This window comes from Daldinia decipiens (genome assembly GCF_022478715.1).
Source record: "Daldinia decipiens strain CBS 113046 unplaced genomic scaffold F4813scaffold_17, whole genome shotgun sequence".
In the NCBI taxonomy this organism is placed as follows: Eukaryota; Fungi; Ascomycota; class Sordariomycetes; order Xylariales; family Hypoxylaceae; genus Daldinia; species Daldinia decipiens.
In genome coordinates this window covers 632,676-655,109 of record NW_026054560.1, presented here as the reverse complement: position 1 = coordinate 655,109, position 22,434 = coordinate 632,676, and the positions used below count along the sequence as shown (strand labels likewise).

Genomic DNA, 22,434 nt, shown 5'->3' with positions numbered 1-22,434 from the left:
CGAACTTAAGCATCTGTGAATCATTGAATTGGATTCGCACCAGTATCCCAGAATACAGAACCTAATAATTCATTTCACGCTTGTCACAATTGTCGCGTTTCCCTTTCTTACATGAAATCGACAAGCTAACCTAGATTCTTCTACTACCCTGTTCCTGATTCTTGATTCTAGATTCTTGATTGTTGATACTGTTCACTATACGGCCCGTGGCCATATTTTTCTATGTGGGCTGCGCTGGTTTCACCTGTCCGCCTCTCCTGTCTCGCCTTTTGGCTCGCTACTACTATTCAACGCCTCAAATTTATTTGACTCTTGTAATCACATACCAATTCACCACGCGCAATACACAGTAGCGCCCTGCTAGGTCTCGATACCTACCACGACAACCCTCTGGCATTGCTTCCTTGCTATCCTGTCGATCAAGTCTCCGAGAAACTACCCGGCTATTGTCTCCGACGTAGATCCTATACACCTCCTTATACCGATCTTAGCGAGAGTTCGTTCACGCGCTCAACCTACCTTTCGTATTTTACCGTTCCGCACATTCGAGGTGTTCCCTTTCGAGGCTGCTAAGTGACGGATTCCATGCTGCGATAGCCCCGTCTCGGTTGCCTTTTATGACTTTCCGACCTTAATTCGGCACTTTTCTATTAGTTAGACAACCTATCAAGTTACCTGCCAGTTGGCTACATTGTCTTGCTTTGGACATTAATTCGGATTGACTACCTACATACAATAACGGCACATGATGGATGAATATACAGAAGCTCCGATGGACAGCGATGATGTCTTTCCATGCAAAGGCTGCGGAGAGGTATGAGAAGGGCATTTATCTTTTGAGGGATATCATTGCTAAGTTCTACTGTTAATCTAGATACTTGAAGAGGGTAAAGCATTTGAACTAGGTAGGTTCTACATCTATTCCTTAAATCTCAACTTAACCTCCAGACACTACGTTGGCTTAAAAGCCTGCTCGAGTTAATGTACGACGGTTCTGACTATGCTATAGCTGGGAACCGATGGCATCTCAATTGTTTCCGATGTAACACTTGCGGCACCCTCCTCGACTCCGATGCGAACCTTCTGTTGCTGGGAGATGGCTCGCTTATTTGCAACAATTGCACTTACAGCTGTAGCGCTTGTGGCGACAAGATTGAGGACCTCGCGATACTTACTGGAGACCAGGCTTTCTGTGCCGCCTGTTTCCGATGCCGAAATTGCAAGAGGAAAATTGAGAACCTGCGATATGCGAGGACATCACAAGGAATTTTTTGCATGAACTGCCATGAATCTCTAATGGCTAGGCGCAGAAAGAAATCTAAAGCCGCCGCCCAGGCCAAGGCGCGCGAGAAAGATGCGTCGCCAATGATCGTTGACAAATCTCTTCCGGCACTCCCTCCTAATGCAATACCGCCGAATGCCTTCTCTAACGATAGAGTTGATCCCGATTCTGATACGCCCACAGAATTGTCGCCGCGACCACGACCGAGTTACCCTCGGAACGACTCGTCAAGAAGCAATTCGAGACCATCTAGATCCCCCGAACGCTCGGCCGATCACGGTGGAAGAGATGATGGTTTGTCTCTTCCTTCACGGGCTTATCGCAATAATCGGAATTCAACTGTATTTTCGGGTAGTGAGGTCGGAGGTAGTAACGCTGCCGATGATCAAAGTTTCTTCATCCCCGTTGCTTTAGACCCGAGCCCGGTGCCATCCTCAACCCCTCGATCGACTTCAGAGGCTCTAGTCGACCCTAACAGGAAGCCAAAGGACAAAGACTACTTCAGTCTCCCCAAGCCAGCTACTAGTTCGGACCGAAGAGATACTTCTCAGTCGTCCACACCGCATATTGCTTTCCAAGAGAAGGCAAGGCAATCTTCTTTAGACCATGAGACTCCACCTCCTAAAGACTTAGGGAGGAAGCTCTCCAAGTCTTCTAGGAGCGATAAGAACGCGCCACTGAAATCATCTCCCCCAGAAGACCGATCTCAGAAGGTCCTGAATGGAAAGACTCATCCCTCAGATAATTTCAAGTTGCAGGAAGCACCGAAGAGTAAGAAGGCAAACTCGCGGACGAATTCCGAATCAAACGCAGTTCAAGACTCTACCATTTCTAGGGACAGCAGCAGTTCCAGCCGAAGGAACAGTATGCCCCAACATTTGAATGCAGGCGATAAGACGGGTACTCCGCGTAGTTCACAAGACTCTCGCCTCAAAGAAGATGACGAGGCGCGACCTAACGATTCTCTTGCTATGTCAAGTGGCAACAATGGGAAGCCTGTTACCAGAAAAGAGCTCCCACCTGCGGCTTCTAGAAACAGTAAGTTTTATTAACAAGGCGAGGCGGTCTATCTTTAACTAACACTCTTTAGTGAACGGTACAGCCTCTCGGACTGCCGAACAAAAGCCTTCCGATCCTTATATGACCCCTAGGGCACCACCTGCTCCACCAGTATCAGCTGCGGGTCAGGAGTCGGTGAACTCGAATGGTGAACCTAAGACATCACCTAAATTGCCTAGATGGAGCGCGGGTGGTGACTTCAGTATGGATGAAGACATGGCTCGTATCCTAGGCACGGATGAGGGTTCTTCTTCCATTCTTCGCCGGGTTTCGAACGCGGTGCGACATGGACGAACTAACAGCACTGAGTCAAGTACTAATCTTCCTCGCGTTGGCCATACGCGAAGCGCTAGCGAAACAACCCGTACGACTACGTCGCCTCGCTGGCCTAAGACCCCTATAGCGGAAGATGCCTTACATGCCAACATACATGACCTTACTAGCCCGTTGTCGGTGAATCCGAACGATGACCCGGCTCTGTTGAAACGACGCCTACGAAATTCGGAACAGAGGGTGGCAGAACTAGAGCGCCAGTTCAGTAACGAGAAAGATTTGAAGAATCTTAACCAGAAGTTAGAGGAGAAGCGCAAGACTGTTTCTGTATTGGATACTCAAACCGAGATAATGATTCGTCAGTTGGAAGTACTGGCTGGATATGTGGAAAGGGCCAAGGATACTAAGCGACCTATCGACCCCCGCGAGTTGGAGGAATCTGCACTGAAGGACTTTGTACAAAAACTCGAGAAGCTGAAGCAGTCCATGTCAGCTAGCCTCGAGCAACTCCACACAGAGCGAGATGAACTTGTTGAGGAAAAGAATAGAGCAATCGCGGAAAGAGACCGTGCTCGAGTGGAATTTGAACAACTAGTGTCTAAGAATGCACAGTTGGCCGACTTGAACAACGATCTTACAAACCAAATCCAGGAACGATTCAAGAGTCATTCGGACCCTAAGTCACCTCCGAACGGGCTCGGAATTTACAATCAACACAAGGGGTCGTCGAACCATTCAATCAGCTTAGACAGTTCCAGCATCCAGACTGGTACGACGATCCTTGGCGGAGATCATGAAGAACCAATCCTTGAGTCTGGACCGACTGTGGTTAAGATAGGAAAGGGCCAAGTCAAGAAGTTCAACTGGAAGAAAGGATCAAAAGCTATGGCCCAGAACATTGCCAAGGGTGTGAACCGTACAGTCGTTGCCTTCCAACAGCCAGAGCGCGAGCGTCACGGGCAGCTAGGCATGGCTGGCGAGAGCATTGGTCTCCCTTACAATATGACCATTGTACCTGTTGAGTCGCCGGTTACGCATACAGTTATCAACGGCCAAAACCGCCAACCCATAGATAATGGTCGTCAAGGTTTCTTCGGGTTTAAGAAAGGGAACACGCTCCCGAGAACCGTAACGGCAATGAACATGTCATCCCCGGCTGTTGCAGAAGCACCGACTGTTCTCTTCGGTTCCGATCTATCAGAGAGAGCTGACTATGAACGTCGCCAGATTCCGTGCGTTGTGACGCGCTGTATCGAGGAGGTCGAGCTGAGGGGTATGGATATGGAAGGCATTTACCGCAAGACTGGTGGAAATTCCCAGACCAAGGCCATCCAAGAGGGCTTTGATAAGAATGAGAACTTTGATATTTCGGATCCGGATATAGATATCACGGCGGTAACGAGCGCGCTGAAACAGTATTTCAGGAAACTACCGACGCCGTTACTGACATTTGATGTCTATGATCGCATACTTGAAACGAATTGTAAGTATCAGTTGAATAAGTGCTTGAGTGTTGAAGGAAAACTAACTTACATAATTTAGCAATTACAAATGATGCGGATAAATGCACCCATTTGCAGAGTGTATTCCAGCAACTCCCACCTCAACATAAGGACTGTCTTGAGTTCCTGATGTTCCATCTGCATCGTGTCGCTGAGCGAGAACGAGAGAATCTTGTGAGTAATGATATTGCTTTATACCGAGAGTTCCCTAGACTAATATTTGAATAGATGACCCCGAAGAATCTTGCCGTGGTCTTCGCACCGACCATTATGCGAGATCACAATATCGAGAGGGAAATGACAGATATGCACGCTAAGAATCTTGCCGTGCAATTTATCATCGAGAATACGCACAACATTTTCACCTAAACCACTTAGAATTCTCCTATTTGCGCCACCCATACTTGTACTCGACATTTGTACATATTAGACCGAAGGACAAGCTTAGTTTGCCGGCTTGGCAGTGAGACCACGCGGGAGTCAACAGCATTCACGTCTAAGCCGGAGTTTTTTTGTGATTTTTTTTGCAGGGATCATGACCATACGTATCAGTTGGGAGCGCTGCCACACGGCTTCTTAGCTCATTGGATTTTGTTTCGACCATTCTTTTCCTTCTACCCAAGGTGGTGTTACGGCGGCTCTTTACTTCTCTTTCTGTCTTTCACGGTAGGAAATTTAATGATATCCTTGAGAGCATTGCGATTTTTCTTCTTTTTCTCACTTTTTTGTCACGTCTGCGACGACCTAACCCATACGGGGACAACGCCGGCGTGTTTTTACGAAGGGTGGAAAGGGAGGGGGGGAAGATATAAAAGATGGAGATGAGAAAAGTGAAAGAGGAGCAGGTGATGGGCTAGGGGGGACGATACTATTTCCCGAGACGTTGCTAGTGGTGTTATGGAGCGGCAGGGGTAACATATAGACTCGATAGGTCTTGGTTCAAACAAGACAGAACAGACAAGGCTGATGGATAGAGATCATTGGCAAATATCGACTGGTCTTCAGAACAGATTTATTGGCTTGATCCATCGTGTATGGGTGGTCGTTGAATGAGAAAGGCTTGTCTGAAGCGTGAACGTAGAATGGGAGTCTTGACCTTCGGCAATAGGTATCGATGCCTCCTAACTCCTCAATTCGATACTTTCCTCTACTAGCTCATCGAGAGGTTGACTTCTCGTATAAATGGAAGTAGACGCTAAAATGGCTAGAGCTGAATTCCCAAGTCGAAGTTATCTATCTATGTATGTTTTTCTCCGTGCGTAGTAAGACGTCTATTATACGTCTACTGCGGCTTTCTTTCTTCTTTCTATCCATCCATATCTTTCCATTTCCTCTTTCCTTGTATGGATGTTCCTCAGCCGTAGACCCGCCCGTCCTAGCCTCCAATGCGCCTCTTCCACAACGCAGACTAGACCGCTCAGCGACGTATATATTAGGTACCTATATATTTTTGCAGTTCTGCGGAATCGTCTAGTGGCTTTGGGGTCTCTTTTCTTTTTCTTTTCTTTTTCTTTTTTTTTCTTCTTTTTTTTTTACACCAGGTTTGAAGAATTGGGTCGTGAGAATTACTCTCGGGATTACTCTAGAATGGGTTCTGGAATCACGTACGATAGATAGATAGCTACCTACCTACCTAGGTAGCCTTGCGGATTCGTCGTGAAGGATGATAAGTATTCTTACCAACGAGCAACACGGCGCCGTATATAGATACCAAGCCTGCTCAAATACGGAATCTCTACCTACACCGAGATTAGCGTGCTGATATGCCCAAATAAGACGACAGCCTTTTTTTTCTTATTTGCTTTACTTTTCTTGATCCGCAAAGCTCGTATACCAACACAGCGCTACGCAAAGGTCTGTATATCTAGTTCCTCTTAGAAGTAGTTGGGGTGGACTAAGCGCACTGTGAGGCTAGCTAGACTAGACCCCATCGTGAGATTTCCGTATATATTGCGGAAGAAATCCGCAGCCGTTTATTTCTACTTATTTTACTTATTTTGGATGAGACTAGATGCTAGCTGCTGACCTTGAGCCTCCTAAGCGCTAGTTATACGTACATGTACCCATGTATGATTGAGGCGGAATCCTAGGGTTAGGGTTATTGATAGAGAGGGGACATGATTCTTTACTTAGGCGGCTTAGAAGATGTTATGTGAATTAGCTCGTCGTACTACGCACCGATTAGAATAGCCGTTGGTATGCGTATCATGTATCATAGTCTGCAATAGTCCAATGGTTTGAGGGGGGCGATCAACGCCTATCTTTACGAATGTAGGCCCCGTGTTAGACAACCTTCGAGCCCTCAGGTATGAAGCGGATACCGGCAGAAATGGCATGCGTACTGAAAGGGGAAAAAACGTGGAGGGCTTGTTTGCTGGTATCCGTCTGGCTGTACGTAAGTCTGACATGCATAATATACAAACAAGTAGGTATGTATGTAGACGTGCGATGCAATGCTACCCACTCTGCCACTCTGCCACTCTGCCACTCTGCCACTCTGTCACTGTATGTAGCTAGATATAAAGGCCCACGGCCGAGTCTAGGCGAGCTGAAGCCACCAACTCTCACCTTCCTATTGCTGCACCACTAATCTTACCTTTGCACTGAGGAAATCTCCTTCGTGCCTGTAGGAAGCATGCCAATTGATTGATTAAGAAGCTGTGTCGGTCGTTAATCTCGTTGCCCAGGCCGAAAGAAATACGTCCCATTTAGAACATGTGATTTTTGACAGTCTTGATTTTGATAGTTTTGATATGCTGATGCGGTTATTGTCCCGCCTGCGTGTAATGTATGCGTGAACTGTTGTACGAGGAGGGTATGTAGTAGCTTGACGTGGCAGGGCTGCTTATTATCGAGTTTATCATCGAGGCGTTTACTTTACCCCTGATCTAAACGGCAACTGACCGTGATTGGGCAATAGACGGCTAATTTAGGACATCTCTGTGGCTTTGGCAGCGATAAAATTCCCCGGTTTAGCGCATAATTTATGAGGCTTGTGTCTTTCCAGCTTCATTTCTTTTAATAGAAACGTAGTGGTTGGTTCCTGTTCCTGGTCTAGAAGACTAACAGGTAATTACCTAGGCTAGGTATTGTACCTGGTTAGCTGGCCTGCTAACGACGGCGAGGGGTAAGGGCCTTTTACCTACGAGGCAGCTGCACGTAAACAACACCCCCGGGGACGATCCTTTCTTGATCGTTAGAGAGTTGAAGGATCAAATTGGAAGACTATGATTAGTCCGAATGGAGCTTAGTACGCCAACAACACGGCAGCCTGCTTCTGAAACTCCACGGGATGCACAATATGTACATATCGAGACACGAATGTAAAGTATAGGTAGTTTCGAGTCGAGTTGGCGGGCGAGCTTCGAGGAATTGGGGGCGCCGAAAGTAAGAAGAAATCGTGTTAGTATTCGTCAATTTGGCGGTGCCGCAGCCATGCTGTTGGAGAGAACTCGCGGAAAGCCTGCTTGGTTCGTTCGAGTTGGTGTTAGTGCTGCGCCCTGATTGGTAGACCACTATAGGAATCGAGATGCGTTCCTACATACATACGGTACCGGATGTTCAACTGCAAGGGGGGTCTACTTGATCCAACGCCTCCCCCCATGTTCCAATATGTCGTCGCCGCGCCGTTGTTGGGCAGCTCACCTCATTTATAAGTTGCCAATAATCCTTTGGGGGTTGCGAACCATTTTCCGCCCTCGTAATGCTTCTATAGGTAGTAGTTTACGTAGGAGAGTAATCGATCAGCTCCTAGGTTAGTAAGTTCAAGTCAAGTCGGTTAATTCGGGGCGAGTGACTGCGAGACGCACATACAGATAGTTGAGCTTGCCAGTGTCGTGGCCTGCGATGAGGGTTTGCCATACCAATAAGGAATCCTACACGTCCCCTTGGCGTCCTTCGAAACCCCAGGCTACTATATTCCCGACCGAATCCCTCATAATGTTTAATCTTTCCTCCTGAAATGTCAAATCGCCCCAATGAAGGGCTTGCGTTCGCCTTTCCCGCTGGTACTCGCGGTATTAGGATGTTTGGGAAGAATCAACTTGGTCGACGGGCATGGCCTCACCAGACGCGCCGTCGATAATCCCGGTCCCGGTGGTTTCATCCGACATAGATATCCTTCAGGTCAGCCAAGATGGGATTTCCTCAGAGAGAAACAGAATTTGGTCTAACTTCTTGGGTTTAGTCGTGCCGTTTGGCGATTACATCTACATAGATGGCGGTCAAATGTTTCAGCAGAACAACGGAAATGGGTCGAATAGCACTCAGTCGGATCCATACACTTCCTATCCCGGTATATCCAATAACGCTCATGTACGCATATCGCATTTGCTAATAGACGAACAGTGAACTCGACGCTTTCCCTCAACTTAAACGAATCATGGACGAATGAAACAGTCGAATTTCGGACGATCCCGAAAGCGGCGCCGCTTCTCGGGCAGCAAGTCTACTGGACCGACCACTCGTATAACCCGGGTGCCTTCTATGTTTGGGGTGGAAAGACGATGGACAACGGATCGCCGCCGGAGGACCAGCTATGGTATTTTAGTGCTGATGGCTCGGGTGGCGGGTCATGGTCACAGCTCCCGCAAGGCAATTATCGCGATTTCTCACAACTTCTACGTCCAGCCGGCGCATCATTTACCCAGAGCGCCAATAAAGGCTACTCATTTGGCGGCCTAGTTAGCCGGGAGTCCGACCACTCGATTCAGAAGGCCGATCCTGGTTACGCTGTGAAGGGAGTTGTATCATACGATTTTCAGACCAACCAATGGGCTAATCATAGCTCGGAATCATTCGGGGAGTACGGTACTAGCTTATACGGTTGTGCCGAGTATATACCATTCGGACCTAATGGATTATTGGTCTTCCTTGGTGGCACTCAGACGCCCGTTGACGTAAAGGGCGAGTATATCGACGGAGTCAGTTGGATTACACTCACGCTATACGATCCGGTAACAGGAAAATGGTATAGACAGAAGACAACAGGAGACCAGCCGCCAAAGATCGAACGAGCTTGTAGTGTCGGCGTTCGAGGGCCTAACAACACGTATGAAATGTAGGTCTATCCTTAGTACTTGGCTAGGTTAAGAGGTTTATATAAAGGAAGAAGATAAGCTAACATTAGTTAACCGGATTTAGATTCATTTATGGCGGCTCGTCGGTTGCCTATGGAAGCACCTTTCCCGATGTTTACGTACTTTCTCTACCTGCATTTGTTTTCTTCAGATCGAATTCTTCTGGTACACCGCGTGCTGACCATGGTTGCGCGGTGATCGGCAAGGGCAAGAGACAGATGCTGAGTTACGGAGGTGTTGACGCTGGCATTGACGCTAGTCTTGATGCTAGTCTTGGGCTTCGGGTTTCCAACATGACGGGCGATCCGTGGAAACAGGGTCTTGGTGTTTACGACATGAGCGAAATGAGATGGACAAGTTCGTACGATGTAGATGCTGCAGATTACGAGAGTCCCGCCGTGGTGAGGGATTGGTATGCTCAAGGGAATATGAAGACTATGACATGGGATAACGACGAGCTCAAACGGCTATTCGTTAACGGTAGTTCAAGCACATACGGTATGATAAACGACTCCACTACAACGGAAGATTTACCGAAAGACTCTCTGAGCTCGGCCCAAAAGACTGGTGTTATTGTCGGTAGCACTGTAGGGGGAGTAGTAGTGCTTACGGTCATCAGCGCCGCCATAGTTTTAATATGGCGAAGAAGACGTCGTCGACAAAGCAGCCGGGCCAGCAGCACGATAAATGAGTACAGACCGGAGCCGTGGCCGAAAGATTCGCCGCGGTTGCGGTCGACTACGCCGGGGACGATGACGACGTTTGTATCTTCGCAAACCCCGGTAGAACCAGTAGAGATAAGTGGTATAACGAGAGGGGAATTACCCGCGGAGGATGTGAAATGGACATACGAGCTTCCAGTTCCCACACCACGCACCACACCACACGCCACACCACGGCTGAGACCAGAGCTTCCAGATAGGAAGTTTTCACATTGATATTATTTTGTAAAAAGAATAAATAAAATATAATGACTTGTGCTTAGTATGGTTAGCTTAGATGGCTGGCTAACTTATTGACTTGTGAGGCGAAGCGTACCGAGATGAATCAGCCGTACTTCTAAGTTTTCTTCCTGTAACCTAAGCTCGCCTGGGTTTCTCATTTATATTTAACGCGAACTGAATCCCTCTTCTTGTGGCTTGTTCGCAGCATGAATGGTCTTGACCTTGTTGTATATGGTGGTGTACAGCTTAATTTTAAGTGAAGCGTGCCTCGAGATTGACTGCAGCAGATAAAAGACAGTCGAACCGTTCATTTGATCGGTCGTCCTTAAGTGGCCACGATGCCGCTACCGAAATAAACCGTCTCACTTCGCACCTCCGACCATTTTTTTCACCTTCTCGAGTAGTAACCCGCTCTCACGACCTAGTTTTCGCTGGCCGTCTCGACCTGGCATCCGTGCCTTCGCCATGGCTTTCCTAAACTTCTCGCGCTCTGCGATCTTACTTTCCCGCTCCGCATTCCGTCTCGCAATCTCCTGGGTACGCTCTTCAGCCTCCGCCTTTTTGCGGTCCCCGTCAGCTACCGCTTTGTCGAAGTAGCCGGGCTTGCGAACTTTCTGTTTCCGCTGGCGTGGGGGGTGGTCTCCTAACGGAAGCGGAAAGGAGGGCTCTGCTTGCTCCTCATCTACGTCTAGCATGGCCTGCCTCTCGGGATGGAGTTGGGGCTCTGGCGGCTCTGGCTCTACATCTACATCTGCATCCACAGTGGCGGGAGTAGTGTTAGGTTTAGAAGATGCTTGCTCTGCAGCTTTTATCTTCTTATATGCCTTTTTGACCTTTGCTTTATGTATGAGATCCTTCTTTATTTTATCAACTTGGTACAAATTTGAGTTAGCACTACAGCAATTTAACGAGAGTCTCATAGTATCAAACCTTTTCTCCTCCAAGGACCATCCGGTAAGTTTTCTGGGCCTACTCGAAAGCCTTTGCGAAGCTTTTTTGCTGCCGGTGTGGCTGCGGCATCCGATTCAAGAGATCTCTTAGGTGCCATGACCAGCGGAGAATAAGATATCAATTGTTAATGGATTTCCTAATCTTAAACCTAGGCCATGAGCATTTGATAGGTGATATGTTCAAAGGTACCTAGGTTAAAGTTTTATATGAAGGACAAGTTGAGATGAATATCGATAAGATTTAGTGGGGACTGAGCGCTGCAAAAAAAAAAAGCCGTTTCTGCATGCGCTATGTGACTTATCCACGGTGAACGTAGCAGTATTTTTGCGCTAACATACATGTACATAAGACCAGTGTTACCGGAAAACTAGCTCATTCCAGGTATGGCACGAGCCCTATTACCGGTCAGCCCCTGCCGAATACCGCCTCATTCTGGCTCATTCTGGCTTAAATTTGTCCCAAACTGGCCACGCTCTTTCCTGAATAGGCGTAAAACGGAACCACTAATTATGACGCTGAACTTAGTAACACCTCACTGTAGTCATAATATGATAGGTGAGGAAGGTCCGGATGATCAAGCGATCCTGCATTACCTTCCTACCTCAATCTCGTACACCTGTCTCATGATAATAGGACCTTCTCGCTTTTCACTTTTCACCTTTCAACATTCAACTCCAAATCGTACACGTAGTTATTTCCTAGTCCGAACAGAGCAATAATTACAGTCCTTTATCGAGCAAGACGGACCCCTTGCATCTCGTTCCATTCCGCTTCGGACAATCTAGTCAAATGAGTCAATGGAACGAAGACAACGAGTTAGTCACTGGTAACGGTTTATTTCTTAGCGACGTATAAGAAACCACTTCTCAATGGCAGTTGAAGATGTTCGAATGTTCATAACGTAACATCATCTTTCAAGTTCTAGGTCGACAACTGGGTGTACGATGCCTGCTTTCCAGGTAGACCTAGAGCGGAGGGAGTTCGCCAAGCAGTCGCCGACGCCCACCATGGCGCCACCAGCAGATCAATTCCACAACAATAGTGCTTTGAGGAGGAAGCAATCGGAGGAAAGTATCAGTACCGAATTATGCGAAGGTCCAATCCCAGACAGTCCAGCACCTCAAACGCCAGTGCAAAATTCACCGACCGAGTGTTCCGATAGATCGGAACTGATCGAGCGATTAAAGAGAGGCGAGAGTCCAACTTGGAGGCCAAGTCGACATGTTGGTAGTCATGTTTCACCTTATACTTTCCAATCTACTAACGTGGCTGGGAACCAGTTCGGATCGATATGGGGTCAACAGCCAGCATCTCCTACTCGAAGTCCAAAACACTCGCCGGCAGACTCGCCGATTCTACTACCTTCAGCTACAATAACCCCAGAGAGACAAAGCACCGATTCGAATGATAAGACAAGGCAGCGAGAGGGACTAAATATCGAGCGTCCTCGTTCAGCTCTTCATAGTGGTGACTTTACACATGACGAATCTTCTGAGAATGCTAGTGCCATACCAGATCACCAACAAGCTCAAAAGGGGCAAGATTTTGATGGTATTAGTGAGTCATGGTTAACTACTCCGCCTCTAAAGCTTGTTACTCGCTTCCCATTCGAAAGCCAGCAGATCTCAGCGAGGAGACCAGACGAGACGCACCCAGGTTTTTCTCCCTTATCTTCTTCCATTTCTTCAAGCTTCATCTATAAGCCACCTACTAGCCCTTTAGTCCAGTCAGAAAGTAATGACGATATTGATTTGACATCCCCTATGGATGGCATTGATATCAGTTCAAGCCTTTCTGTAAATTCGCGCCGGCACACATTCATGTCATCTTATTCAAATTCATACGCTATCCCCTATAGTCCGTCACCAAGACAGCCGCCTCCTCTACGCCAAGAGAGAACGTTTCCTTACCAAGCACATCAACCACGGCGGTCTCTCGCTTCCACTCCTAATTTCCCCACGGCTGCATCTTCACCGCAGACCCCTGCTTTCTTCCGGCCAAGACGCCCGTCGTTTAGCTCAGAAATATCACCCATCCAACATGCTTCAATGGTAGGGTCTTATGAAGAAAGTATCTTGCGCGGACGGATGTCTACAACCCCCTCAAAGCCTCTCGATTTCTTAGCTCAGATTGGCGTGCTCGGGTTGGGTAAGTGCAAGCCAAGCTTACGATGTCCGCCCCATGTGACATTACCTTTCCCTGCCGTGTTTTATAGTTATGCCAACTCCTCTCACGGGCGCTCTAAGGTTGAAGATGGGCCGAGTCCGTATGTTGGTCAGATTGACTTAGAGAATGGCCTTCCGAACCAGGAGGAGGAAGCGAGGTCAAAGCGAAAGATGCAAAGCCGGGTTTCAGACCGAAAGTTGGAAGACGATAAGACGGAAGTGGGCTACCGTCCCGCAGAGCCGTCGGAGCGTGACCCGCGCAGAGCTCAACGATCCAAACGTAGGTCCAGTTCTCCCAGGGCACCACCGGGTGGTAGCTACCGTATCCCCGAGAAGGGGCAAGTTCAGATTGTGATCAAAAACCCCAATAAAACCGCTGTCAAGCTATTTCTTGTTCCGTACGATCTAACAGGGATGGAGCCTGGTACAAAGACTTTTATTCGGCAGCGAAGCTATTCGGCTGGTCCGATCATTGACAATATGCCTAAAACGAAAGATAACGAGACCACAGACAGGCCAATTCTTAGGTATCTTGTCCATCTGCATATATGTTGTCCTTCGAAAGGTCGGTATTATTTGTACAAAAGTATTAGAGTTGTCTTCGCAAACCGTGTGCCTGATGGGAAAGAGAAGCTTCGAAATGAGATTTCTCTACCGGAGCCCAAATTCACTAGCTACAAACCGATCAGGGTTATGCATCCTCCTATCTCAGGAGGTTCTGGTCCCGGTGCCAGCCTGGCTGCCGATAAGGCGTTTAGACGACGTAGCTCCGGATTCCTGTTTGGCGCTCCCGGTCAAGTGTATGATACGACCGGCGGGGTTCTCCCGAGTCATACGCCGCATCAACCCTCTGTATCAGATTTTGCAGGTCATAACGCGCCAGTTGAACCAATGCCTCTCGGACATGGTGGAATAAGGAGCATAGTGGATGAAGCTAGCAACGCAGGTCCTGCTGACCCCTTGTCACCAGATTCATCCCAGACTAGCCGGCCAACCACGCAATACTCGAGCGATGTATCGAGTTGGGGTGGGCCAGACGCCCAAGTTGACAAATACAACAAACTTAATAAGGGTGATGTAGGCTATGGGGGCAATGCATTTGCCCGCCTGATTAACGGCAACACTGGTGTTGCTGAGGGCCTACTATCACAGCGATTGCGATCTCTAGGTGTTGATGGCCAGATAGACCAGGAGTCTGGGACAATAGAGGAATAGACCTTTGATTTTATTTATCCTTCCACTCCGGGGTTAGGATCTGACTATTAGGATATCTTTCATCGGCTTTGAGAAGGGTTAGCAAGGTCATATTAGGAGTAATTGGGCGCTATTTGGTGATGTTACATACTACCACGTGGGTTTTATCGGTCACACTGTTAACTGTTTATCGCCTCATAACATTTGTTGGTTTCAGGTCGGCATAATATAAATTAAATTCTCTGAAGTCTATTTTCTGGACGATTGCATCTCCATCAGTTAGTTCTATGACCCTTAGGCAATGTTTTAGTTACTTCGACAGAACTTCTCGTGGTGTAAACATCTTCATAGTCCTTTTCTCAATAAGGGCTCATGGCAAATATGCAGCTCGCTTATAAAATGGAATCTGTAGAAACTATCTATAATAAATTCTAACTCTATAACCTAGAGAAGCCGTAGCATCTACCTGTGAGTATTTGAGAAAGTAACTAGCATGATCACAACATGAAGCTTCACTTTGGGAATTGTTTATATGCGGTTCTGTTAAGACGGCTATCAACCGGCCACGTTCTCCTTTTAGCTACTATCTAACCTTTACTATTCCATCTCTTCAGTAAGGATTGTCCAGCCCCTAATATAACCTCCTGGCTCCTAGCTTGGACTACAATATGCATGTAGCATGCACCTCCTCGCTCCTCGTTCGTTAGTGCAAGGAATAGAACGGACAGGCTTCGTTTAGGAACCCATAAAGCATTTCTCCTTCATTCTACCCCGTCGGCAACCTTGGCCTGCCATCGCAGCTACAAACCTACGTGCTACTTGTCTACCCCGTAGGAATCCTCTCTATCCCTGGCCCCGGGCCCGAACCTCCAGCAGCCGAAGACACAGACCCCTGCCCCGGCGCTCTGCGCGGCCTCTTAAAGCACGCGAACTGGGCACGGCTCTGCTCCCTAAGCTTCTTCAGGACCTCTCTCATGCCGGGCAGCTCGTCCTGCAGGCGCGCGCGGGCCTGATTATCCGTCTTGGAGTCGAGCATGGAGTAGACCTCGCCTTGGATGGTGGAGGCGCGCTCCGTCGTGTACTGGCTCAGGGTCTGCGCGAAGAACTCGACGTCGAGCGTAGCCTGCATGAGCGCTCCTAGGTCGAATCTCGGGCGGGCCTTGAGGGATTCTAGAAGCTCGCGGCTGAGCTGCTCGAGGAGGTACGAGAGGACTTGGTGCGTCATGCTGGGTGCTGTGGTGGAGACTTGCGTGTGGACTAGGACTAGGGTGAGCAGGGCTTCGTAGACGTATGGTTTCACTTCTGTGGGCTTGGGAGGAGCCCAATTAGGGTCGGAGAGGCCAGCACGGATGATCTTCCGTAGGCTATCGAGTGATGGCCGGGTGTAGGATTGGAATAGGCGGGCGTCGATCTGGCCGAGGACGTCCTTGATAGTCTTGGATTCATCTGTGAGTTTGACGGAAAAGGCGTTCTCAAATTGGCCGTTCAGGTTGGGTACTACTTTAGTGCGTAGAGCGTGAAGGTTACCGAGCGTTAACAGCATACGGACATTCTGTATTCTAATGTTAGTCCTAATTTCCGCGGTATACTTTTAAGGGAACTCACTCTATCACCTGGGTCGACGGTCTCCGAGCCGAGACTCAAGGGCACCCTCTCACTGCCGGGCCTCACAGTTAGATCCGTATCGGTAGTCCATTCATCATCCGCCTTCTTGATTGCGCGTTCCGCATTTTCAACCATTCCGCTAAGCGCTTTATAGAGCGTCGTAACATACTGACTTCTCACCATCTGTAACAGCTTCGTCGTCGGTGCAGAGACAATATCCCCTGAACCCGGCTTAGACATCGCCTCCGGGATATAGAGAATCTTCTGCATCCCGGAGAGCAACGCGCCTTCAAAAGAGGCGAAGCTCGTCGGCATGCGTGTGACATCTCCCATCTCCTTGGAACGTTTCCAGTCCTCAACATACTTAATGTTCTCGGCGTCTTTATTCCAAGCAGCACATAGGGCAGTGACACATCTCTCGCGTGCAGCACCAACTAAAGTCTTTAACATCTCCAACTGCTTTGCGTCGCCTTGCTTAACAGGGGCTACACTCGCCATCTCGGACGCTCCGGAACCGACCAGATTCAGCATCTTAGATAGGTAGTGAACGCCGCTGACCGAATTAGACGTAGGGGGCCAGAATGCAAATTTTTCCCATGCCTCGCCCCTTTTAGGAGATGGTGGAGGAAGATTGTTCGCATCAAAGTTGAAACGAGGGTCTCTCGTACTACTTAACCCTGCCGACTTAGGCGTCCCAGGCGAAGGCGGTAGGGGGGAGAAGAGAAGTGAGATATCTTCAGGCGGAGCACCCACAAAGAACTCAAAGATATGCGCACGGATCATATCGACCAACTCGATAGTGCCTTTCTGCAGATCCACGGTCCCCTGCTGGGAAAGCCTATGATGGTCTCGAGACTCGCCATTATATCCCGTGGGTAATGACATTTGCGCGTTTCCGTCGATGAATCCTTCGACTGTTTGCCAGAACTCGATAACCTCTCCTAAGATACCTTGACTAGATAAGAGGGTCGATAAAAAGGCCAGCATCTTCTCCCATAATTCGATGACGTCAGGAGAATCCAAGCCAGTGGCTTTGCTCTCAACTGACTGTCGACCAAGGTTCTTAAGATGCGTAGCCATCATCTGCGGTGGTGGCTTCTCACCATTTGCGAGACGACGTCGGAGCACTTCTATCTCAACTTTCGCCCTTTCACCAGCCGTCGAAATTTTGCCCTTTAGGTAGTCGTACTTGCTCAAAAGCCACACCCATACTGGGTTATCGTCCACGCCAAGCTCTAATAATAAGCTGATTAATTCTATGTGCTGATCTTGCGGTTGTCCAACTAAGGTCTCTGTCCTCGATATGTTATGAAGCGACGTAAGCTTTCTCCATAGTTCGCGCTTGAAAAGTTGGATTTGCTCGTCGACATCGTACCACATTCGAGCTGCGAGAAGAATTTGGTACGCCTGCGTCTCGCTTGGTGGTGCTGAACCGAGGTTTCCGACAAGTTTACGGGCTTCATCCGCAAATCTCCGGGCACGAGTGTATTCTTCCACCAGGGCCTCGTAGTCTTTCCTCTTAATGCTATCCGCAATATTGGAACTAGCCTCGATGTATTCCTTGTATCGATCGAGCGAATTCGATACGGTCTTGAGATTCTCCTCTTTCTCCCGGCCGCCAAGCGCGGGTCCCCAAACATCTTCGGCCTTAGCTGCCACATCTAATAAAGGCGTCTTAATACCCATGACTCCATAATCACTTTCTTTAATAAGTGCATTTTTCTTCCTAGTATCGTTGGGAACAGGAGATACTAGTGGGTTTATTCCCAGAGCCGCACCGCCGCTACTATTCCTGAAACTACTTTTACTAGCATGTCGCGAGTGTCCGCGAGCGCGGTTCAGGGATGGAGGCTCAACACCCCTGTACTTCATTTCCTTATAGACATTGTCGATCGTAGCTTTAGCCCGTACGAATCTCTCAAAATTCGACTCGACCAGAACCTTCAGGGATGCGGATTTCTGGTCAATGGACTTGGATAGAACATCAAGGCCATTTAAGAGGGACTCGGTATCGGCGGTCGCATGCATTTGAGATAAGAACAGGGCAGGGGAGAAACTCGTAGAGGATAAGAGAAAGCGATTTCCTATGAAAAGATGAGTAAGTTTGGCTATCTCGGTGTCTTAAATAGGGTCATCTAGTTTCCATTAAACATACGCAGACGGACATCATCCTGGACCGGTACTCCCAACTGCTTCAACGACCTAACGACGCTTTCCGACGTCCCTAACGGATCAGGCTCGTCCTTCTGAACTAAGTTGCTCACTCCATTTGCCGACTTCTCGGATCCTTGGACGATACTGGTCCTATTGCTGACAGCTCGTTCCAATGCCTGATATCGCGACTTCCTGCGATTTATCTTCTGCTTCTTCTGCTGTTCCTGTTCGCTGTCCGAGTTGTCGCTCTTATCCTTCTCGGCTGGCCATTCTGTGGGAAATGGTGTAGACAGCTGGTAAAACTCCAGTACGTTCCTATCGAATTCGGCCATGATTTATCGCTGCTACTCCCAATATTGATGCCTTCGACCGGTTGTATATGGCCTCGCGCCGGTTCCTATGACTTTCCCATGCGTTGAGGATTCAATGGTGCTAATATTGCCGAATTACTTCTACTTGGCGACCTTGGCAGCTTTATACAAACTTTCAGAGCATGTCGAATTGTTAGTTGTTACCTAGGTAGTAATTATTCAGTTACTGACGTACTAAATGATGGCGTTTGGCTATTGAATGCAGGTGCTACATAATAAAGTGAAGGGAGGTACTCTCATTAGTGTTGCAGCCGTGCATCAACCTAAGACAGAACAAGGATAGATCCTGCATGCTATTAGGTAATGGCATAATGCAAGCTGTGCAAGCCACAATACGGGTAGGCGGGGGAGCAGCTAAAGTGGCTTGCCCCTGCTTGCTCATTGATGAATGTTACGTAGCTTGTCGGCAAATCTCTGGTGGAAAATTCGTTCGGCTCAAGCTAAAGGGTCCACGGGTTGTTGTTATCAGATCTTTCAGATGCAACAGCCGTCCGTCCGATACCACCCGAGCCTCAAAAGCGCCTTTTGCGAATCCATTCCACAACCTCTTCCTCCCCCCCCCTTGCGCTAGCATTTTAATTCTACACTCAGGAGCCTACGACGGGATATATATTTGCTCCCTTAATCCTATATAATGCTGAGCATTCGAGCGGTTGCCGCACCCTTGCGGCGCCAATGCCTGGCCACTGCTCCTCGAGCCTCCGCAACTTTATCTTTCCAGGTGGGCGCTGATTGAGAGCACGAGCCTAGATAGCACCGTCGCTAACTACTCGGTCAATTGCAGAGCCAAAGATTCTACTCGGATAAGGTCGCTAAGTTTACCGGTGTAAAGGCTTCTGATGTATGTGTTTAAGCGCATTTTGCGACATCTCCCATGTGAAATTCAGCCGAGGAAAATCACTCAAAAATAGTACCAACTTGGCGATGCAATTTGCCCAGAAAATTTACTAATTGTCTAAAAACAAATTATAGGGTCGCTACCCCGTCAGTATTATCGAAGGTGACGGCATTGGACCTGAGATTTCCCAAGCCGTCAAGGACATTTTCGAGGCTGCCAAGGTTGGTGGACAAGTTTCACCTCGGCTCGAGATTCTTAATTCTAAAACTTCTTAGACACCTATCAGCTGGGAACCAGTCGACGTCACACCTAAGCTCGTAGACGGAAAGACTACCATCCCTTCCGAGACAATTGAGAGCATCCAAAGAAACAAGGTTGCCCTCAAGGGTCCTCTTGCTGTAAGTCTATAATCGGACATTTCTATATGCCCGCGCGCATTGCTAATTGACTTCATAAGACTCCCGTCGGCAAGGGACACGTCTCGCTTAACTTAACTCTCCGACGAACATTCAACCTCTTTGCTAACCTGCGACCCTGCCGATCCATCGCCGGCTTCAAGACGGCCTACGACAATGTCGATACCGTCCTGATTCGAGAGAACACCGAGGGTGAATACTCCGGCATTGAGCATGTTGTTGTCGATGGCGTCGTCCAGAGCATCAAGCTCATTACCCGCGAAGCTAGCGAGCGCGTCCTACGATTTGCTTTCCAACACGCCGAGGAAATCGGCCGAAAGAAGGTCCGCGTTGTACACAAGGCCACCATCATGAAGATGTCTGATGGTCTTTTCCTCAAGACCGCCCGCGACGTTGCCAAGGACTTCCCCAGTATCGAGTTCGACGCTGAGCTGCTAGACAATACCTGCTTGAAGATGGTTACCGACCCTCTGCCGTACAACGACAAGGTTCTCGTCATGCCCAACCTGTACGGTGATATTCTGTCCGATATGTGCGCCGGTCTAATTGGTGGTCTGGGTCTTACGCCCTCGGGCAACATCGGTGACGAGTGTTCCATCTTCGAGGCCGTGCACGGATCTGCTCCGGATATCGCTGGCAAGGGTCTAGCCAACCCCACCGCCCTGCTTCTTAGCTCCATGATGATGTTGAGACATATGGGCTTGACCGACTGCGCAAACAGAATTGAAAAGGCTACATTCGATACCCTGGCGGAAGGAAAGTCGCTGACTGGCGATTTGGGCGGAAAGGCGAAGACTCACGAGTATGCGGCGGCTATCATTTCCAAGTTGTAGATACCTCATCACGGTCCATCATCCATCCATAGTGGCGTCTGTTAGAGGGAGATATGCGGTTGCTCTGTAGAGTGTACAACAATGGGAACGATTTTGCATGATTCAAGTCGAGTCAGGTCTGAAATCCGGTTAGGCAGGATAAGCATTGTGATGAACTAACTTAGGCCGTTGAACTACTCTTTCCTAATTACTTCAGTCTCGTGGCTTAGATGGAGAGGGTAATACGAATATGATCTACCTAAACATAATTCACTTCCGAGACCATGTTATCGTGCTGAGAAGACACCATACCATCGTGGTACTATCCGTAACCACGTCACTTTCAGCTGTAGATCATATCATAAGAAGCTTAGGTTGACCTGACGTTGAAGCCAAGCATTGCTACTAGTAAGGCTGAGGAGGAATCTTAGATCAGCTTCGTGCCAAGGTGCCTCTCCCGTTATAATTATGGGAATACCAATCAAAAAGACTCAACATAATAACACGAGTCAGCACCGACTGTCTAGTTAACCCATATACAAACTTAAAAAGAACGTTCATTTATATTCGCATACAAGTGGCTTATATAAATGATAGGACCAGTTCCTCACTTATAAGGTAAAAATCCATAAGCTGATGTACATTCAGCTACTCGTTCCGAGATACCACATGATTGTAAGTGCACTAAAAGTCCTGAATCCTATCATGCATAATCCCGAGGTATTTTCTAGGGGAAACATTAGTCAGTACGTCGGATATTGCTTCGGAAGACTACCTAGTTTAAAGAAAAGAGGGTGTGTTGAAGCGTTGGAAGTTTAATACTAGAAAGAAATATAGAGATATACTAGGGGTATATATTAAACTAGATAGCTCGACCAGACGACCGACATTCGATTTAGGGGAGGGTAAGTTGCGACCTTTAGTACGCTGAAGTCTAGGAACGGAGTTTCATTTCTATTGATGCCACTTAGCCGTCGAAGATCGTGTATCACAACTCGGTCAGCTTGCCTCTGATATGATAGTATCTTTAGATATTGCAGGCTGCTGTATCAGCTAAGTATCTACTAGATGAAATAATGGGACCACCTAAACGCCATAATATAAGCTACCAGGACACAATTCGCGCCATACCCTGAATGTTCAAGCCAAGGACATACACGAGAGAATGCTCTATGATAGCCGTATATCACGGACAATACTATGGCAATAGTGGCAAACGATAGTCTCCCTACACACCATCGGATATGTAACCGGGTTTCGGGCATCAAGCCGAGAGAATAGCCCCCCACGCTGAATAACTTCCCGCCAGTCCCCGGGCAGATTCACACGCGAGACAAGATAGCCAACACGGACTGATTATCCCTCAACATATCATCACTCCGCGTTAGATATGTAGGTCAGCCCAACGACCCTGAAGATAAAAAGTGTTAATTGACCTGTAGCAACCCAAATAAGAGCACACAGCGTCGTTCAGCCGGCTCAATGGAAGCATTAGTTGTGCAACGCCTTCTCTCAGCTGTTTGTATGCGGTTAGGAACAGCACCGCCGATACGAAGAGGCGGTAATACGACCTATCGATCGGGCTAGTAAAACTTACAGCCGCCTGCATTCTCGGGTTACGCTCACGGGAAAGGGGCGTGGGCTTAGGCTTATGTTTCCTTTAGGGGCCCGTAGGATTGCTTACGATCGAGGATTGCTACACAACTTGCAAGTCCTCAGGATATGGTCAGATTGCTATTTCTGGGGAAATGCCTCAGTCGTAGGGCAGGGGGCATGGTTATCAGGGATGT

General features: G+C 48.3%; 6 protein-coding genes across 6 annotated transcripts; 4 read left to right on the top strand and 2 right to left on the bottom strand.

The window, feature by feature from the left end:
* The first annotated feature begins 405 nt into the window (after window positions 1-405).
* On the top strand, window positions 406-4,673 carry F4813DRAFT_80322 (RhoGAP-domain-containing protein). Its single transcript, XM_049248918.1, has 6 exons — window positions 406-814; window positions 875-905; window positions 1,010-2,320; window positions 2,373-4,097; window positions 4,157-4,290; window positions 4,345-4,673. The coding sequence occupies exons 1-6, from the start codon at window positions 746-748 to the stop codon at window positions 4,483-4,485; spliced, it is 3,411 nt and encodes a 1,136-aa protein (XP_049099514.1). The 5' UTR covers window positions 406-745; the 3' UTR covers window positions 4,486-4,673.
* A 3,033-nt stretch (window positions 4,674-7,706) lies between these two features.
* Window positions 7,707-10,316, top strand: F4813DRAFT_80326 (uncharacterized protein). Its single transcript, XM_049248919.1, has 4 exons — window positions 7,707-8,241; window positions 8,303-8,410; window positions 8,464-9,175; window positions 9,259-10,316. The coding sequence occupies exons 1-4, from the start codon at window positions 8,094-8,096 to the stop codon at window positions 10,130-10,132; spliced, it is 1,842 nt and encodes a 613-aa protein (XP_049099513.1). The 5' UTR covers window positions 7,707-8,093; the 3' UTR covers window positions 10,133-10,316.
* A 29-nt stretch (window positions 10,317-10,345) lies between these two features.
* F4813DRAFT_80408 (uncharacterized protein) lies at window positions 10,346-11,329 on the bottom strand. Its single transcript, XM_049248922.1, has 2 exons — window positions 11,069-11,329; window positions 10,346-11,009 (listed from the first exon to the last, which is right to left on the bottom strand). Exons 1-2 carry the CDS (start codon window positions 11,184-11,186, stop codon window positions 10,501-10,503), a joined length of 627 nt encoding a protein of 208 aa, XP_049099512.1. The 5' UTR covers window positions 11,187-11,329; the 3' UTR covers window positions 10,346-10,500.
* Window positions 11,330-11,678: 349 nt separating this feature from the next.
* F4813DRAFT_360373 (uncharacterized protein) lies at window positions 11,679-14,921 on the top strand. Its single transcript, XM_049243412.1, has 2 exons — window positions 11,679-12,312; window positions 12,370-14,921. Exons 1-2 carry the CDS (start codon window positions 12,034-12,036, stop codon window positions 14,467-14,469), a joined length of 2,379 nt encoding a protein of 792 aa, XP_049099511.1. The 5' UTR covers window positions 11,679-12,033; the 3' UTR covers window positions 14,470-14,921.
* On the bottom strand, window positions 14,922-18,823 carry F4813DRAFT_360371 (exocyst complex component Sec5-domain-containing protein). The gene is made up of 4 exons (XM_049243411.1): window positions 18,754-18,823; window positions 18,209-18,700; window positions 16,054-18,137; window positions 14,922-16,000 (listed from the first exon to the last, which is right to left on the bottom strand). The coding sequence occupies exons 2-4, from the start codon at window positions 18,537-18,539 to the stop codon at window positions 15,272-15,274; spliced, it is 3,144 nt and encodes a 1,047-aa protein (XP_049099510.1). The 5' UTR covers window positions 18,540-18,700; window positions 18,754-18,823; the 3' UTR covers window positions 14,922-15,271.
* A 210-nt stretch (window positions 18,824-19,033) lies between these two features.
* F4813DRAFT_360368 (uncharacterized protein) lies at window positions 19,034-21,176 on the top strand. The gene is made up of 5 exons (XM_049243410.1): window positions 19,034-19,299; window positions 19,363-19,419; window positions 19,551-19,637; window positions 19,692-19,814; window positions 19,874-21,176. The coding sequence occupies exons 1-5, from the start codon at window positions 19,213-19,215 to the stop codon at window positions 20,663-20,665; spliced, it is 1,146 nt and encodes a 381-aa protein (XP_049099509.1). The 5' UTR covers window positions 19,034-19,212; the 3' UTR covers window positions 20,666-21,176.
* The last annotated feature ends 1,258 nt before the right edge of the window (window positions 21,177-22,434 follow it).

Excerpts from the sequence above, each read along its gene's own strand:
- F4813DRAFT_360368 (XM_049243410.1), top strand. The coding sequence starts at position 19,213 with ATGCTGAGCATTCGAGCGGTTGCCGCACCCTTGCGGCGCCAATGCCTG. Across the intron at positions 19,420-19,550 it reads CCGGTGTAAAGGCTTCTGAT|GGTCGCTACCCCGTCAGTAT; the intron begins GTATGTGTTTAA and ends AACAAATTATAG. Across the intron at positions 19,815-19,873 it reads CCCTCAAGGGTCCTCTTGCT|ACTCCCGTCGGCAAGGGACA; the intron begins GTAAGTCTATAA and ends TGACTTCATAAG.
- F4813DRAFT_360371 (XM_049243411.1), bottom strand. The coding sequence starts at position 18,539 with ATGGCCGAATTCGATAGGAACGTACTGGAGTTTTACCAGCTGTCTACA. Across the intron at positions 18,138-18,208 it reads CCAGGATGATGTCCGTCTGC|GAAATCGCTTTCTCTTATCC; the intron begins GTATGTTTAATG and ends ATCTTTTCATAG. Across the intron at positions 16,001-16,053 it reads CCGTCGACCCAGGTGATAGA|AATGTCCGTATGCTGTTAAC; the intron begins GTGAGTTCCCTT and ends ATTAGAATACAG.
- F4813DRAFT_80408 (XM_049248922.1), bottom strand. The coding sequence starts at position 11,186 with ATGGCACCTAAGAGATCTCTTGAATCGGATGCCGCAGCCACACCGGCA. Across the intron at positions 11,010-11,068 it reads TGGTCCTTGGAGGAGAAAAG|TTGATAAAATAAAGAAGGAT; the intron begins GTTTGATACTAT and ends ATTTGTACCAAG.
- F4813DRAFT_360373 (XM_049243412.1), top strand. The coding sequence starts at position 12,034 with ATGCCTGCTTTCCAGGTAGACCTAGAGCGGAGGGAGTTCGCCAAGCAG. Across the intron at positions 12,313-12,369 it reads CTTGGAGGCCAAGTCGACAT|TTCGGATCGATATGGGGTCA; the intron begins GTTGGTAGTCAT and ends GCTGGGAACCAG.
- F4813DRAFT_80326 (XM_049248919.1), top strand. The coding sequence starts at position 8,094 with ATGAAGGGCTTGCGTTCGCCTTTCCCGCTGGTACTCGCGGTATTAGGA. Across the intron at positions 8,242-8,302 it reads CCGACATAGATATCCTTCAG|TCGTGCCGTTTGGCGATTAC; the intron begins GTCAGCCAAGAT and ends TCTTGGGTTTAG. Across the intron at positions 8,411-8,463 it reads TCCATACACTTCCTATCCCG|TGAACTCGACGCTTTCCCTC; the intron begins GTATATCCAATA and ends ATAGACGAACAG.
- F4813DRAFT_80322 (XM_049248918.1), top strand. The coding sequence starts at position 746 with ATGATGGATGAATATACAGAAGCTCCGATGGACAGCGATGATGTCTTT. Across the intron at positions 815-874 it reads CATGCAAAGGCTGCGGAGAG|ATACTTGAAGAGGGTAAAGC; the intron begins GTATGAGAAGGG and ends CTGTTAATCTAG. Across the intron at positions 4,098-4,156 it reads TCGCATACTTGAAACGAATT|CAATTACAAATGATGCGGAT; the intron begins GTAAGTATCAGT and ends TACATAATTTAG.